Source organism: Canis lupus, chromosome 2, assembly GCF_003254725.2.
Source record: "Canis lupus dingo isolate Sandy chromosome 2, ASM325472v2, whole genome shotgun sequence".
Taxonomy (NCBI): domain Eukaryota; kingdom Metazoa; phylum Chordata; class Mammalia; order Carnivora; family Canidae; genus Canis; species Canis lupus.
This window is the reverse complement of record NC_064244.1, coordinates 49,674,375-49,692,411: the sequence shown is the minus strand read 5'-3', so window position 1 is coordinate 49,692,411 and position 18,037 is coordinate 49,674,375. Positions and strand designations below refer to the sequence as shown.

The 18,037-nt window shown below is 34.1% G+C and overlaps 1 protein-coding gene across 4 annotated transcripts in view; it reads left to right on the top strand.

Annotated features, from left to right (window-relative positions):
- ADAMTS6 (ADAM metallopeptidase with thrombospondin type 1 motif 6) overlaps positions 1-18,037 on the top strand; it is a 297,356-nt gene that overhangs the window by 175,601 nt on the left and 103,718 nt on the right. For all 4 annotated transcript variants that reach the window (XR_007406729.1, XR_007406731.1, XM_049103149.1 and 1 more), the window contains exons 11-12: positions 621-762; positions 17,661-17,768. Coding sequence is in view for 2 of the 4 variants with exons in the window: in XM_049103149.1 (XP_048959106.1) it covers positions 621-762; positions 17,661-17,768 (250 nt within the window). In the remaining 2 variants the exon portion in view is untranslated. The remainder of the gene's footprint in view (positions 1-620; positions 763-17,660; positions 17,769-18,037) is intronic.

Sequence of the window (18,037 nt, the reverse complement as noted above, 5' to 3'; positions counted from 1 at the left end):
AGATGAAATATGAAATTTTTGAGAGACTAAACACTCCTAATATACTTGAGAGAACTTTGGATCTTGGCCTCATCTGTCATTCTGCCCATTTATTATTGAAATATTTCAAGAACCTTTGGACATGTCTTACTACAGCATCTATTGTTTTGCCCAAGTTAGAGGAGTATATAGATTAGGTCTTTAAGAATGACAACCATAGTGGCTGTTTGTTTTTGTTTTGCTTTGTTTTTTTTTTAATTTTCCACATTTTATGTTTTTAATTCTACTACCAGATGTGGTTGTATTTTCATGGAAAACAAACAAGAAGCTTAGAGTAATATGAAATTCTATTTTGATTCCTTGAGAAATTAGTTTAAATCAGTATTTTAAGGCCAACATGACATTTTGAGATTGTTGTCTGAGATGCTTTTATTGTGTCTCGGTGCTGGAAAAAACTACTGGGGCTCTTTTTCACATTTCAGTAAAGTTATTCTATTCTGCTATGTGAGTATTTGTTGGTAGAATGTATTGCTTTTCATGCATCAAGTTATTAAAACAAAGAGTTCGACACATGGTTTCATGATTGTGATGGAAATAGTCCATAGTGTACCTAATTTCCTTTGATCCTTTATGTTGAACAGTTCAGGCCGTGGTACTTGCCTTGATAATGAGCCTCCCAAGCGTGACTTTCTTTATCCAGCTGTGGCCCCAGGTCAGGTGTATGATGCTGATGAGCAATGCCGTTTCCAATATGGAGCAACATCCCGCCAATGTAAATATGGGGTAAGAAGTCTTAATCCTTATGTTTAGTCACTTACATGTGTTCTTTCATGACACAAATATTAAGTTAGATTTTAACTGAGTGTAGTTTACCACTGATAACATCATTCATTCAAGTATGGCCTTTGGCACACTGCTTTTTTTCTGATATAAATTGTTTATTTCTAAATATTTGAGTAATCTTAGGTTTCAAACATCTTGTGAAGGATACAGATAGAATTTTAATAATTTATGATTTATTTCTTTTTTAAGTCCTGAGCTTATGATGCCAACTTTAGTTTGTCTTTTGAAATGTTATGGTTTTGAAAACTTCCCCCTCCCAGCCTTTTTTGGTACTTTAATAATTGGGTTTAAGAGAATTTTCACATTGGCTAGGAGCCTTTATTTTAATTTATACTTTTTAGTACTGAGTCATTTCAAGTTGCTTCACTCACTGCCCACATTCTAACACAACAACTGAGTGGGGACAAGATGACATTAACCCAAATAGAAAAACAAGGAAAATTACTGTGGAAAAAATGTAGGTTTCATAATTGACTCTTCATGTCTGCCTAATAAAGTAGGCAGTGGATGGAGCAACCTGAAATGACTCAGTACTAGAACATATAAATTAAAATCAAATAAATAATATTATATCTAGAAATAATAAGTTTTATTGAGAAAAATATCAGTGTTTAGTATAGAGACATATTCATAGAAGGTACACAGTGTAAACATGCTGAATGAAAGAAGAGGATTTTTAAATGTCAAGTTGTAAGAAAAATTCAGGTTTAAAGCATAAGTTTCGGCGGGGGTGGGGGTGACTGGGTGATGGGCACTGAGGAGGGCACTTGATGGGATGAGCACTGGGTGTTATTCTATATGTTGGCAAATTGAACACCAATAAAAAATAAATTAAAAAAAAATACAGCATAAGTTTAACAGCTTAATTTCTATTTTTATGCAAATACTATTTAAATCTCTTTTTAAAAATAGTAGCAAAAAAGGAATTAAGTTTTAAGGTAGAAAATACTAAATAATATATACATTATTCTGTACTAATTATTCCCCTTGGGTTCAGTACAAAAGAAAATGATTTTTTAAAATATCCCTTGGGTGGCAAGTATATTCTTATTCTTGGTGGGCTTTGACAGCATATTTTGTGCAACAGATTTAAAGATTTTGTGCAACTATCTAAATATCTAAAGCCTAGAATAAGACTTTGGTCTTTCTTGTCTCTCTGTACAGAGTCTCCTGTTATTATTTCTGTATGATTTTAGGTTTTTGTTTCTTAGGTTGTTTTTTCCTACAGAAAATGTTGGTCAGATTTCAATCATGGTCTTTTTATATACTTGTAGTTTAGTAGGTTGAAATTCATGACCAAATAAGATTACAGATTTTCTATTATTCTTATCTATGATCTCATTTCTTTATTAAGAAGTGAAATAGTTTATCTAATTTTAGTTTTTTTTATTGGAAATTGAGTTTTAACTGCACTTATGTATTTTTATATTAGATAATTTATATTATCAGTTTTGCAGGACCTATGGATACATTTTTTTTATTTCTTCAATAATTAATAAAAATTTTCACCTGATCATCCTCTCTACCTGTATATCTCATTTATTTTAAACTAGTGGATTTGGGATCCCTGGGTGGCGCAGCGGTTTGGCGCCTGCCTTTGGCCCAGGGCGCGATCCTGGAGATCCGGGATCGAATCCCACATCGGGCTCCTGGTGCATGGAGCCTGCTTCTCCCTCTGCCTGTGTCTCTGCCTCTCTCTCTCTCTCTCTCTCTGTGACTATCATAAATAAATAAAAATTAAAAAATAAATAAATAAATAAACTAGTGGATTTGAAGTGAAGTGGATAAGTAATTGCAAAATTGTATATTTTCAGTTTATGTTCCTTATATTTAGCTTTTTTTAAAAAGATCTTATGTATTTATTTGAGAGATAGAGAGAGCAAGAGCAGGGGGAGGGACAGAGGAAGAAGAGCAAGCAGACTCCCTGCTGATCAGGGAGCCGGACACAGGGCTCAATCGCAGGATCCTGAGATCATGACCTGAGCCATAGTCAGACATTTAATCAGCTGAGCCACCCAGGTGCTCCCTTTTATATTATCTTTATGTGTTATGTTTATAAAAACTTTTATAATAGATATAAAATAAAATTTGGAAAACTTGAGGAAAGTCATTAGCATCTTACAATCCTATACGATTTTACATATTTTATCATTAATCTTTTCACTTTGATTTGCAGCAAAATGGTTTTCTTAGACTCATGTACTATATGAAAATGCTTATGCTACCTTTTCGTAATTTGATAAAAATTGTAATTATCTATTAATAGTTTGTAGGTGGTGAAACTAAAATACAGAATGTGATTTACCTACCCCAGGGTAAAGACAAAAAAAAACTTTTAAGATTTTTTATTTATTTATTCATATTTATTCATATACATATATTCTATATATATGTATATATTCTATATATATATTCTATATATATATATATATATATATATAGAGAGAGAGAGAGAGAGAGAGAGAGAGAGAGAGGCAGAGACACAGGCAGAGGGAGAAGCAGGCTCCATGCAGGGAGCCTGATGTGGACTCGATCCCGGGTCTCCAGGATCATCCCCTGAGCTGAAGGCGACGCTAAACCGCTGAGCCACCCGGGCTTCCCTAAAAACAAAAATTAAAAAGGTCTACTTTACTTCCATTTTCCATTAAGATAAAGATAACTTATATTCTATTTCAGAAGATACTTTTTATCAATGTTCATCAAATGTCTATTTCTAAATATCTTCTTAAAAACAAAATAAAACACCTCCCCATCTTATTCCAGTCTTTTTTGAGAGATAGGGGATCTAGAGAGCTTTCCTAAACTTATTTTCAGGGTTATAATTTCTCAGGTGGTGAAACCCTGAGTGTTGGGTTTGAGTTTTATATTTTTTTATCGTATGTAAATAGTTAGGACCTTCAAGGCAAGGTATAAGTACAGATGAGCAGCATACAAAATAAGATCCTACTAGATCATCTAAAAAGTCTGCTAGCTGTATCATCAAATACTAAGGGTGCCTTTGATGTGTTGATTAAATTGCATTGCAAATAAAACAGTATCAGTTAGTCTTAAAAATGTGGGTTTTTTGCCTATTTAGAGGAAAATTACTCCCTGTAAAGTTCTATAGGATCTGTTGTCTCACTCTTCTTCCATTTCAATTTGTCTCTTTCTTTAGCAGAAAGGAATTATCGAAAGTAGATTAACAAGAACATTTTATAATAATAATAAGCTTAAACTTTGGAAGGAACTCACTAATGAGCCCATATATTTTAAGGGATGTGGGTGATCTTTGCTCTCTAAAAAAAAAAGCACAGATTAATTCAAGACTCAGTCTCAAACATAACTCCACATTTCTTTATTCTGTCACTGTAAATCATATCCTAAACATTGTTTTCATATATATTTAATGAATCAGTATAGGTCAGCAATATCCAATACATAATTTACTGGTAATTGTCAATTGGTGTTGCCCTCATGACACTTTTTAACAGAAATAGAAGAAAAGAAAAAAAGAAGGGTGAAAATTCACAGAGAACCATTAAAGACCCTGAATAGCCAAAGTAATTTTGAGCAAGAAGACCAAAGCTGGCAGCATTATACTTCCTGATTTAAAAAGCTGCAGTAATCAAAATAGTATGATCCTGGCATAAAAATAAACATAATAGACCAATAGAACAGAAGAGAGACTAGACATAGAGCCATGCATATATGACCAATGGATCTTTGACCAAGGCCCCTTGGTCAAATATACAATGGGGAAATGATAGTCCCTTCAATAAATGGTATTGGAAAATTGGACAGCCACAGGCAGAAGAATGAACCTGGACCCTTATTGTACACCATACACAAAAATGAATTCAAAATGAATTAAGGACTTTAATGTAAGACTCAAAACCATAAAACTCCTGGAAAAAAAACATAGGGAAAAACTTCTTGATTTTGGCAATGATGAAAAGGCAACTTATGGAATAGAAGAAAATACTGCAAATCGTGTATCTGTTAAAGGATTTCTGTCCAAAATATATAAGGAACTCCTACAACTCAGTAGCAAAAAAAAAAAAAAACACAAAAAAACAAAAAAAAAACAAAAACGAAACAAAACAAACAAAAAACCAAATAACCCAATTAAAAAATGGGCAAAGAACTAAATAGACATTTCTTAAAAGAAGACCTTTAGGGGATCCCTGGGTGGCTCAGCGGTTTAGCACCTGCCTTTGGCCCAGGGCACGATCCTGGAGTCCTGGGATCGAGTCCCACGTCAGGCTCCCGGCATGGAGCCTGCTTCTCCCTCTGCCTGTGTCTCTGCCTCTCTCTCTCTTTCTCTCTCTCTATGTCTATCATGAATAAATAAATAAATCTTTAAAAAAAAAAAGAAGACCTATAAATGGCCCATAGGTATGTTAAAAGGTGCTCAACATCACTAATCATCAGGAAAATGCAAATCATAACCATGATGAACTATTACTTCACACCTCTTAGGATATTTATAATAAAAATAAATAACGCAAATACAAAAGAAAACAAATATTGACAAAAATGTGGAGAAAGGGGAACACTTGTGCACTGATGGTGGGAATGTAAACTGGTACAGCCACTGTGGAAAACAGTGTGGAAGTTTCTCAAAAAAAAAAAAATTAGAACCACCATATGATCCAGTAGTCCCACTTCTGGATGTATACCTAAAAGAACTAAAATCAGCATCTCAAAAAGATATATTCATGGTAGCTGAGCTGTGGAATCAGCATCTCAAAGAGATATGTGTATTCTCAAATGCATTGCAACATAATTCACAATAGTTCAGACATGGAAGCAACTTAAATGTCCATTGACAACAAATGGATAAAGAAAATGTAAGAACGTACAATGGAATATTATCCAGGCCTTCGGAGGTGGAGATCCTGACTTTTGTGACAACGATAGAAGAATCTGCTAAGTGAAATAAGGCAAATAAGGAAGTACAAATACTAAATGATGCCACATATGTGCAGAATCTGAAATAGTCAAACTTATAGAAGCAGAGAGTAAAATGGTGGTTGCCAGGGGCTAGGGAAAATTAAAAATGAGGAGGTAATTTGTCGAAGGATACAAAGTTCAGTTATAAGATGAATAAATATCTATATAAGTATCTATATAAGATGAATAGATATCTGGGGTACAGCATAGTACCTACAGTAAACAATAATCAATTGTATACTTAAAAATTTCCAAAGAGGGTAGAACTTATGTTAAGTTTTCTTATGACACATACACAAAATAATAGAGGACGGGAGGAAGCCTTTGGAGGTGATGGATATGTTCAGGGCATAGTTTGTGATGATGGTTTCATGGATGTATACTTATCTCCAAATTCCTCAAATTGTATGCATTAACTGTGTGAAGTTTTTTGTGTGTCAGTTATACCTTAATCAAGTGTTTGGAGAGAGAGAGAGAGAGAGAGAGAGAGAGAGGTAATTGCTCACCAACAGGTAGACTTAATGCCCAGGATAACATGAGAGAAATTTTATAGATAAAATAGCTTTGTTTAACATATGGGAAGTTTTTATTATCTATGAAGTCTGTCACTGTCCACATAGACTTACAAATTAGCACATAAATGCCTAATAGTATGCTATACCTTGTTGTTGCTTACTTTAATGTAGAACTGAACAGTATTTTATCAATGAACCATGTATTCTGAATCCCAGAAGGGAACACATGATCTAATACAAGGTTTCACAATGAAACAGAATATTTTAAGATTATTTATTTATTTATTCATGAGAGACAGAGAGAGAGACAGAGAGAGAGAGAGAGAGGCAGAGACACAGGCAGAGGAAGAAGCAGGCTCCATGGAGGGAGCCCGATGCAGAACTCGGTCCCGGGTCTCCAGGATCAGGCCCTGGACTGAAGGTGGCGCTAAACCGCTGAGCCACCTGGGCTGCCCCAAAACAGAGTATTTTAAATAACATTCTGCTCATTACTATCCTATTATTATTATTATTATCATTATTACTATGACCTTGAATTATTGATAGATTTTACTTGGGCATTGTTTCCAGTGAACAGCAGCCAACTTGTTCTTGTAAACTTTGGATGGCAAAAGGTACATTAAGCATGCAAAGTGTTTTACCTTTACCTGGCACATGGCAAACGTTCAGTAAGGATTTCCCTTTCTTCTATAAATTATGTCATCCATGATACCGTTCCTCTATAGTTGATATGCTGGTAGTGCTGTAGGAAAATATAAGTCATCTGTATTTGGGGAGCATTTGAAGATATTCTAAGCTCATGCACATCCTTCAGTCTCAGCTCTAATGCATTTTCTCTTCAGACAGACCTCTGTCCAGTCAATCTACAGACAAAGCCTTCTCTTTTTTAACCTCTTTTCTCTTTCACATTATGCTTGAAATAGCAGTCATTTCAAGCCATAATCATTCTATTGGATTACTCATAATTATTTAAATGTCATCTTCTAGGTAAGGCTTCCCCTAGCAATTTTATCTAAATCTGTGTGTGCACATGTGCACATACACATGCACAAGTGCACTTCCTGTCATTTTCCTTTCTTTATTTCTCTCCTTAACATTTATTATTTTTAAACATACTATATATTTTGTTAATTCATCTTGTTTTTGTCTGCTTTTCCCACTAGATTTTTCCTGGGCACAGAGATTTTACCAATTTCATTCCCTGTTAATTTCCCTAACACATAGAACAGAGCCTGGCTCATGATAGGTGCTCAGTAAATATTTGTTGGAAGAGTGAACTGATCAATTATAATAGAACATAAGTTCCATAAGAGTAGGAATCCCACCTGCCTTATTCATGACTGTTTACATGATGCCTGCCTTATAATATGAGCTCAAAATATTTGCTGAATAAATGAGTGAGAAGAATTATCTGGTGAAGAGATAGTGGGGAGAAGACCTCTGTGGCTTTTTTGTGTATTTGAAGAGCTGCCAGAGGCTAGTGTTGCTGTAGCTCTCAAAGCAAGTACCATATAAATGAGATAGAAAAGGAGGCTAGGAGTCAAATCTGTATGCACCTTAATAGGCTGTGTTAAAAATTCTAGGTTTTTATCTTAAGAGCAATGGGTAATTATTGAAGGTGTTTCAATGAATGAGACCAAGAAGGATATTGATGTGCAGAAAATCACAGGATTTCTAAGACATATTGTGTCTTACTAAACAAATGTAATTCTGTGATCTAGAGAAACCGTATTAGAAAGTCAAAGACTTAATATAAAATGGTCTATGTCCTCTTCCCTCTTGTTTTCTATTCCTCTCCAAACACATTCTACACAGAGTACTTAAAGCAGCTCTGTCACGGTTGATACTCCCTTGTAGCAATGCCCTTGCTTTTCATACTGGAAGGTACTACACCATAACTCTGAGATTAATATGAAAGTGTTTGTGTATAGAAATTCAATAATTTTGATGTGAAGTTTGCAAAATCATGGGTATTGTGGTGGATACAGAACATACAAAGAGAAAATATGACACAACTTTGGGAATTTTAAGCCTTCTCATTAGTTTTAAATCTTTCCAGGGGAAATGTGTTTGGGGCATACACTGTGTTTTAGTTATATTAAGGATTAATGAGAAAATAATCTAGAAGTGGTTAAGTATGCCTTTTTTGTTCCACACTTTAAATGATGGCAGATTTTTAGGATCTAATATTAGAAATGGAAGATCACAAAGAATATATGTTTATATACAAAACTGGATTTATTAATTTGTAGTAACAAAGTACAGTTGATATTCAGTCAACTCTCCTCAAGTGTACACATTTTCTCACCTCAGGAAATCTACTCAGTAGGCCAATTAATTATCAAAAGTTTATTTGGTAAGCATAGAATTAAGATATAGGATGGTATAAATTATTTTTATTAATATGTCAACTAATAACTATAATAAGAATACTATCAAGCTATATCTGCCTGAAATATAGCTATTTGTAGGCAAAGTAATCTGCTGAAGATAAGATAGTTGACTTGTCTAATCAGGGTATCCTCCTTCTGGAGAGTACTTAATAAAGTCTGACATATTTTGTCTCTCAGACTCAAGTTTTTAATGTTTTCATGCTTACTCCCTTTTGTTTATTATTTTATCACCACCAGTTAGTTAAGATTCAAGTCATTATTGCTTTCTACTTGAGAATCATTCTAATAAAGAGACTTTATGAGTCTTTTTAGGGAATTGTTGGCTACCTACCAATTTTTTTTAAGAGATGCAGATAGCTTGGGAAAGGGTGATAGTGAAATACTTAGAAGTACATATAAGGGAAGTTTAAAGAAATAGAGTTTGAGTAGCCTATTAAAAAGGAGGCTAAATGTTGGCCTTAAAACTGTCTTCAGACTTTGGAACATTTATTATAGTTTGATAGCTGGTAACAAATTGTTCTCCTTCCCTAGCAAGAGCAAAAAAACCACAGTTGTCTTAATTTTTACAGCTGGGAGATTGTAGATGAGGCAGTAGGAAGAATTTCAAGTTATTAAATGTTGGAATGTTGCACTGAGGGTGATTGTAGAACCACTTTCCTTGCAGATTTTAAGGTGGTGTAAATATTCTAGTGTGGTTTGATATGGAAATAATATTCATGGTATTATTTTAGCAATTCAATATTCTTTTGGAGTCCAAACACATATGCTTATTAGGCATGTGTTTAATAAGAAATTGATTTTGTTTTTATTTTCCCTTAAATTTCAACCCAAAATTTTAGGTCCATAATTACTTGTATTCTTAAAGATCACTTGTTTTTGCTTTGGATTTGCTTCTTAGAGATATTTTTCAAAACTTTTTAATCATTTTTTTAACCTCTTCAAATTGATAATTATTTAACTTGCATTTCTAGATTAGTTCTTTGTTAAATATATGTGTGTGAGTATATATATATATATTTGTATGCATATATATAACAAAAATATATGTCTTTCTAGGATCTCTTGTATTTAAATTATCCACACAACAGGATTAACCTATTTAAAGCTGAAATAAGGGTGCATTATTCTCTTTCTTCAGATGGCTACTAAACACCTGGAGCCAGGCCACGGGGTCACCATATGTTGGTTTTCAATTTTCCTTTGTGTGATACCATGATAAGTAACCTTTCTAATCATTGATGCTCCTTTTTGACCTCTTCAGGCTCTACTCTCCCCTTTGGCCGTCAGGATCCTTTATTGCAAACAGCTGTTGAGAGATGTTACTTACTGATAGGGTAATGAGGACAAAGAAAATGTTTCATATTCAGAACTAAAGACCCAAGATGGCATAGGATTTAGGGTTTCTCAAGGGCAGAAAATGTGTATATGTTTCTTCTATGATCCTTATATTTGTTTAAAAAAAATTTTTTTTAAAAATCATCTAGCAACAAAGAGGCCATTTTCTCTTTGTATACTGTTTTACTTTCATATTGACAAAGTCATTATAAAATGGTTTGGTAATTTTATATCTCTTTCCCCATTGTGTAAACTGCTAATTTTAATTTTCACAGGTAAATTAAAGGGCTCTCCTTTGTATTTTTAGTATCTTTTAAGAGCTATAGTTATGAAAACACATAGTTATAAAAACATTAGAAAAGATAATTTAAATTTCTCTTATTATTTTGAAAGAGTTTTTGAGTGTAAAAGAATCAGTTATTCTATTCTGATCAACAAAGACCTAGTTCAGTATTTTACAAAATTGTTTTCTAAATATCAGGTACATTATTTTACTTTATAAAAATTACTTTAAAACTACAACCTTCATATGTATTTTTATTATTATTTGTATTTGCTATTTTTTATTGTTAATATTTGCAAACAGTGTCATTCATTTGAAAATTCAAATAGACTAGAAGTCTGGGAGTTGGTATTAAAATTTTAAATAAGTAGCAATATTTTAAGTCTTGTCTCTTGGAAGATCATGGAATACTTTTAAGGAGTATTGACACACTGACACACTGTAGAATGATGCCAGTGTTACGCGTAAGTCTTATTTGTCCATATATGATTGTTTCCTATTGCATAATGATGTGATGCCCAGGTAAGCTTTCTCACAAAGAAAAGATCAATGGTATTATTGAAAGTCTCATAGAAAAAACCCTGCAAATCCAAAGAAGGGTCTTTATTAGACATAGTAGATCACTTAGTGACTCCATTCTCAAAAGCTTTAAATAATCTATTAAAATCATGAAGGCAAATGAAGAATCTATAATATATCCTTTGTGTTATTTTTAAAAAATGATAAAGAAGCTATGCCTTGAATCCAATTTTTTAATTTTTATGAAAATGACCTCTATGGGAGGCAAATATCCTCAAAGACTTACGTCTCTAAGGAGAAAGCATCACAAGCTACAGGTTCAAGGCTACAAAGGATCAACTAGGGTGCTGGTATCAAATGCAAAGATTTGACAGTGCAAAGTTTTCTGGCTATAAAATTACCTAAGTTTTCATTGGTCTGCCCCAACCCTATTTTCCCCATAAATTGTGTTTTCTTCATAAGTAGTTTTACACAATGCAGGGGTTTTCACAGAATGCATTTATTACATTTCAACAGAAAGCTTGTGTGTATCAGAATGAGAAAAGGAAGGTAGGGTCATGGCAGAAACAGAGAGGAGTTGAAGTTCAAATGGCAAGCTGGTCAGGATCCCTTGGTGGCTCAGCGGTTTAGTGCCTGCCTTTGGCCTGGGGCATGATCCTGGCTGGAGTCCCAGGATCAGGTGCCATATTGGGCTCCCTGCATGGAGCCTGCTTCTTCCTCTGCCTGTGTCTCTGCCTCCCTCTCTCTGTCTTTCATGAATAAATAAATAAAATCTTAAAAAAAAAAAAAAAAACAGAAAACAAATGGCAAGCTGGTAAGCTGAGGTTTTCTGCATTAGAATAGGGGACATCAGCCTGGTATGAGGTAAGGGTCATTTCTACTGTGAAGGAATAGCGAAACGGAAATGACAATTAAGTGTCTATCCTATGCTTTGGATGGGGAAAAAATAGCTCACATGAGAAATTGAAGCTTTAGGCTTGTGCCTCACATAAGAACAGAGTATGAGGGGATCCCTGGGTGGCTCAGCGGTTTAGCGCCTGCCTTTGGCCCAGGGTGCGATCCTGGAGTCCTGGGATCGAGTCCCACATCAGGCTCCCGGCATGGAGCCTGTTTCTCCCTCCTCCTGTGTCTCTGCCTCTCTCCCTCTCTGGGTCTCTCATGAATAAATAAAATCTTAAAAAAAAAAAAAAAAAAAAAAAACAGAGTATGACTTTGTATGGTCTCCATACATGGTGCTGACCAAATAAATCAACACAAAAACCAGTGAAACAAAAAAAAATGAGTCAAACCTTAGGGTATATGATAGAAACAAATGCCCAAAGCTTCAGCAACTCATGAAGCACAGGATGCTCCATCAAAAAACAGTGTTCCCTGAAGATAAGCTTGAAAAGAAAATAACAGACATTAGGAAGCAATCCATCATGATGTGAATAAGCAGAAAGATTAGCACCCCAATGGAAGAATAAATGGTAAATATGAAAAGGACTTAATAGACATGGTGGTTAGAATGACAATATCCAATATAAGTGAATGAACTATAATTATATATATAATTAGATATAAATATTATATTTGTGATATTATAATATATATTATATATAACTTAATATATAATATTATAGTAATATAATATATTTGACAGTGCAGTTTTCTGGCTATAAAATATAATATATTAATATATATAATATAGTATATATTATATTTGTGATATATACATCACAAATATATAGCTATAATTATATATTATATAAATTATATAACTAATAATTTTTCAGAATTAAAGAAAGATGTAAATTCAAAGCATGAGCCCCAAGTAGATAAATAAAAGGACACCTAGCTACTGCAGTATAGCAAAGACAAACTTTTGAAAGCAGCTAAACTTCATCACAAAGAAATAGTGATTAGACTGATAAATTATTTCTCAGTCAGCCTCCATGTATGGAGTCCAGATAACAATGAACTTAGTACCTTCAAATGCTAAGATAAGACAAATGCTAGCCTAGAATTCCATATTCAATTAAAATATTTTTAAATTGAGGGTAAAATAAATTTTAAAAAACGAAGAACAACAGTCCTTTGGGGCACTTGAGTGGCTCATTCGGTTAAATGTCCAGCTCTTGATTTTGGCTCAGCTCATGATCTTAGGTCATGAGATTGAGCCCCACATCAGGCTCTGTGCTCAACAGGGAGTCTTCTTGAGATTCTCTGTCTCCCTCTCCTTCTGTCCCTTCCCCCTCCTCTATCTATCTAAAACCAATCAATCAATCAATCAATCTTAAAAAAATCCCAGAATCTCTTGCTAAATTCACTCTGGAAGGATGCATGTCAAGAAGAAAGAAATTGAATTCAGAAGATAGTGCTGGAACATAAGAAAGAGTTGATCAACGTATCGATATGTTTAAAAAAAAAACACTGATTATCAAGTTTTGGGCAGTGCGTGATTCAGAAGCTTTTAGGTTTTTGTATGCAGGAAAATTTCTCTCTGAAAATTAGCAAACCGATTCAGGGATGCAAACTTTTAATTTTGCCAAGTAGAAACATTTTGTCAAGACTGCCATTAACACACATACACTCTGCCCTCAGGAACTGTACAGTCTTTTGTGACACCTAAAAAGTAAAAAAAGAACCATACCTAAAAAGTAAAAAGTAATAAATAACAAGAGTCTGTTAAAATTAAAAATTTTAGTTTCATGAAAAAAATCTAACCACACTGATATCACTCTTCTAATTTTGTCGCCAAATATTGAAAACTCCATAAAGCAGTACCAATCTATGTCTGATTGTACCCTACTTTCTCCCTGGTTTCTATAAATTCTTTGATAGTGTTATTTTTTCATAATATAATGCCTGGTGAATAGTAGACGCTCAAGAAGTATTATTGAATGAATGGGAAATAATGTTTTGTTTTATCCAGGCAATCCTCCCAACTGGTTGCAAGTTGAGCCCAAGAAATGAGAGAGTCCATTTCCAATTTTCAGTGTCATGTAACAGAAATTTCCCTTAGTGAAGACTGTTGATGACTTCCCTCACCTTCCTTAAACTCTAGAGCAAGCACAGAGACCAAAATTTCTCCTAGAGAGTAGGGTTAGAGAAAGGAATCTCCCTAACACAGGCAATAGTTTATTAGTTCATAGAAGTTATAAAATAATCTTAATAAATCTTAACTTCTCCTGTAAAAAATTAGGAGTATCTGAAAGAGAACTATGTTTTTCTAGAGCCAAGCTGGCGGGTAGTCAAAAATCATCAATCTATCTCACTAACTATACTCTATGTTATTTATTTTATGTAGGAATATTAATCCATCTAATATGATGGTGGTTATACAAATTCCCTAGGAGCCAAAAAATTTCAGAATGCATTTAACTTATTAGTGAAAAACTTGGGACCTAACTTAGGATGCTTATTTGGCAACTGATATACCTATGCATATACCTCTGTAAATATATCATCCATGTTCTAGGATCCAACAGTTTAAAGAAGAGTATTTTGGAATGTATGAAAATGTTCTCCGGGAGCCTGAGTGGCCTAGTCGGTTAAGCATTTGACTTTTGGTTTGGGCTCAGGTTGTGATCTCTGAGTCATGGGATTGAACCCCATGTGGGGCTTTGTGCTCAGGAGGGATTCTGCTTGAGGTTCTTTCCTTCTCCCCTCCTCCCTCTCTGCCCCTCCTCCCAACTCATGCATGCACTTTCTCTCTCTCTAAATTAAATAAATTAAAATCTTTTTTAAAAAGAAGAAAGTATTCTCAAGTTCTTTCAGGAAGTGTACCTCTTGCTATCTTAGTATAAAATAAGATTTTCTTAGTTTCTATCTTTTAAGTGAATTTTTTTTATCTTGGGAAATCTTAATTGAGATGTCATGATCTTTATTATTCAAGCTGACATTCTAGATAAGAGATATATTTGAAAAATCTTCAGAGCCTTTTCTGAGACTAGTTTTACATCTTGGGAGTATTTCCTCTACATAAATTTACAGTCTCATGCTTCAAACAGTAATTTGTGGGAAGTTAATGCCCTAGCAAAATTCCAATCCCCAGGAGCCCACTAGGTAATAAAGTTCTCTTAGCAGTGGGAATCTACCTTTCAAAATGTGTTATTCTCTATAGGATAATAAGGCTCTATCAAGGGCTGTACTATGAATCTTGAGATTAAAGCTTTGAAAAAATATCTTGAGCATTTGCTGTTTTGGGTAGAGATTTTCAAGGCACTTTTGGAAAAAAGTTTTTGTAAGTTGACCTCATAGTAGTATGTTTTCCTAATAGATGCTTTGAACATTTTCCCATTCAATGATAGAATTTTCATTTCACAGTGTATCTAAACTTCAGGCTTCTTTTACTTCTGTCTAAAGTTAAGACTTAGACCTAATAAAATCATAAAAGATCAGTAGTATAGTCCAGGATTATGGATTTTTTTTTTGTAATCTCTTAATACATTTTTTAAGCAATGCTTCTCTGTTTTAGCGAACACAGTTTCTCTTTGAATATGGGTGTTTTTGATGTATGGGATAGTATTTTAAGACCCTAAAATGTTAGTACTACTGTTTTTCTAATATCAAACTGAAATAATATATTTAGGAACATATATATTAAGAAACCATCTCCTATAGGAAAGGAACACTAAAATAGTTATTTATAGTCATAAAACAGAAACTGAAACTTTGAAAGAAAGTAGAATTTGCAGTAAATTAAGTTGTAAGAACAGGAAAATTATGTTTATATTATGATCTACAAGTACATGTTGTTTTTCTTTTATAATGTTTTAACTCTCTTCTAGCTCAATAATTCTCCAAATAGAATTTAAAGTAGATATCGAGTAGATTTATTCAGAAACATTTTAGAAGCCTAATAGAGGGGCACCTGGGTGGCTCAGTTGGATAAGCATCTGCCTTTGGCTCAGGTCATGATCTTGGGATCCTGGGATCCAGCCCCAAGTGGGGCTCCCTGCTCAGTGGGGAGTCTGCTTCTCCCTCTCTTGGTGTCCCTCCAAGCCCACCCACTTATATGTGCACTTTCTCTCTCTCAAATAATTAATCTTAAAAAAAAATTAATGGAAATTCTATGTCTCCTTTTGTGCGGGGTGGAAGGGAGCATCGTAAAGAGGAGCCCAAAGAGATCTGCTCAGTGTTATACCCTGTAGGGCGTTTCCATTTGTAGGAACAGTGAACCAGTGAATTTAAAATGTTACTGCTTTATTTCTGAATTGTGTTTATATGACATACGTTTTTTATAATGATATTTTGAGAGTAAAAAGAGCAGTTGGGGAATAGAAGCAATAAAAGTGAATGTCATACATAAATTTATCTTCACACTCCAGATTAGTATATTTTTATTGCAAATATATATTTTGTACTACATGGTTCTAGTTTAACTTAAAAACTTGTATTATTGGTAATGATGCCAGTTGGTGATCATAAATAAAAAGAAACTAAAAAATTTGAGTATTTTCTTCAAAGCAGGTTTTTTTTTTCCTGTTACTTAAAATACTTAGGGACATGTTAGACAGCTTATTTCAAAATTTGACAAATTAATATGGTATGAACAAGCTAAAGTATTTTTATATTGCCAATATTATAGTAAGTGTTTTAATTCTCCCATGCTAAAGTAGGATAATGAGAAATCATAGTAAAGAGGACAGGACAGCTCCAAACAACATCTGAAATATGTCTGTTTTGAAAATGACACATAAAGAGCAGCATTTGTTCAAAACCACATTTCCTTCCATGCAGGTGGGCTACACTGATGATCTGCAAAAAAGCATTGCTAGATTGTTCTTTAGGTGTATATGAATTTTAGAAATTAGTCACTGCCCATACCTGTGGTCTCTTTTTTTCTTTTTCTTTCTTTTCTTTTCTTTTCTTTTATTATTATTTTTTTAAAAGATTTATTTATTTATTTATTCATGATAGACACAGAGATTGAGAAAGAGGCAGAGACACAGGAGGAGGGAGAAGCGGGCCCCATGCCGGGAGCCCGATGTGGGACTCGATCCCGGGACTCCAGGATCGCGCCCTGGGCCAAAGGCAGGCGCCAAACCGCTGAGCCACCCAGGGATCCCCTTTTTTTTCTTTTTAAAATGGTCTTTGAATATTACAATATATCTAGGAATTCATCTACTTGGTAACACTTTATTAGTAATTGATAAGTTTGTACTATTGTATATTCTTAAGAGTAGTAAATTCATTTTCTACATATTCATTCGTTCTCTGTACTCTTCTATAGTAATGAAATTTCTTTTTTAAAAAACATTCTTTTTTAAAGATTTTATCTTTAAGCAATCTCTATACCCAACATGGGCCTTGAATTTACAACCTTGAGATCAAGAGTTGCATATTCTACTGACTGAGTGAGCCAGAGGCACCAGTGTTTCAGTGAAATTTCTGCACAGTACTTTTCAAAGATCCTAGTGGGGGAACGCCTGGGTGGCTCAGCGGTTGAGCGTCTGCCTTCGGCTAAGGGCGTGATCCTGGAGACCCGAGATTGAGTCCCACATCAGGCTTCCTACATGGAGCCTGCTTCTCCCTCTGCCTGTGTCTCTGCCTCTCTCTCTCCTCTCTGTGTATAAATTAATAAAATCTTTTTAAAAAAATAAAATAAAATAAATATTCTAATAAAAACTAAGATATTCTTTATCCACTAAAATAAGAATTATAAAGAAAATTATTTAAGTGATTCTGCAAATGGGTAACACATCTTGCATAAGAATCTCCTTCCAAAATTTTCATCTCTTATGCTTTAACAGCAGGAAAACACCTGGGATGTCTTAGTAAAGTAATGCCGAGTGCACATAGGTATATTTTATGGAAGAAGTGGACGTGATTTTAGTCTCTACTTCTGATCAACTTGCTTTTTGCCTTCTTTCCTAGGAAGTGTGTAGAGAGCTCTGGTGTCTCAGCAAAAGCAACCGCTGTGTCACCAACAGTATTCCTGCAGCTGAAGGAACACTCTGTCAAACTGGGAATATTGAAAAGGGGGTAAGCTCAAATGATTTATTATCTATTTGACAAGTAGACTAAATTGATCCATTTCTGGTGTTGGTATTCAACTACTAGGAAATCATGCATGAGAAAATAGTAGATATCTAGCCTAATGAGTTAATTGGCACAGATTGACATCTGTGCATCTGCTATGTTTAGGAAATTACAGTGATGATTATTCTGGCTCAGTTACACCTTTCTGTGCATATATGTATATATTTGAACAGAAAATCCAACAATAATCTTGTCATATAATATGGTCTGTT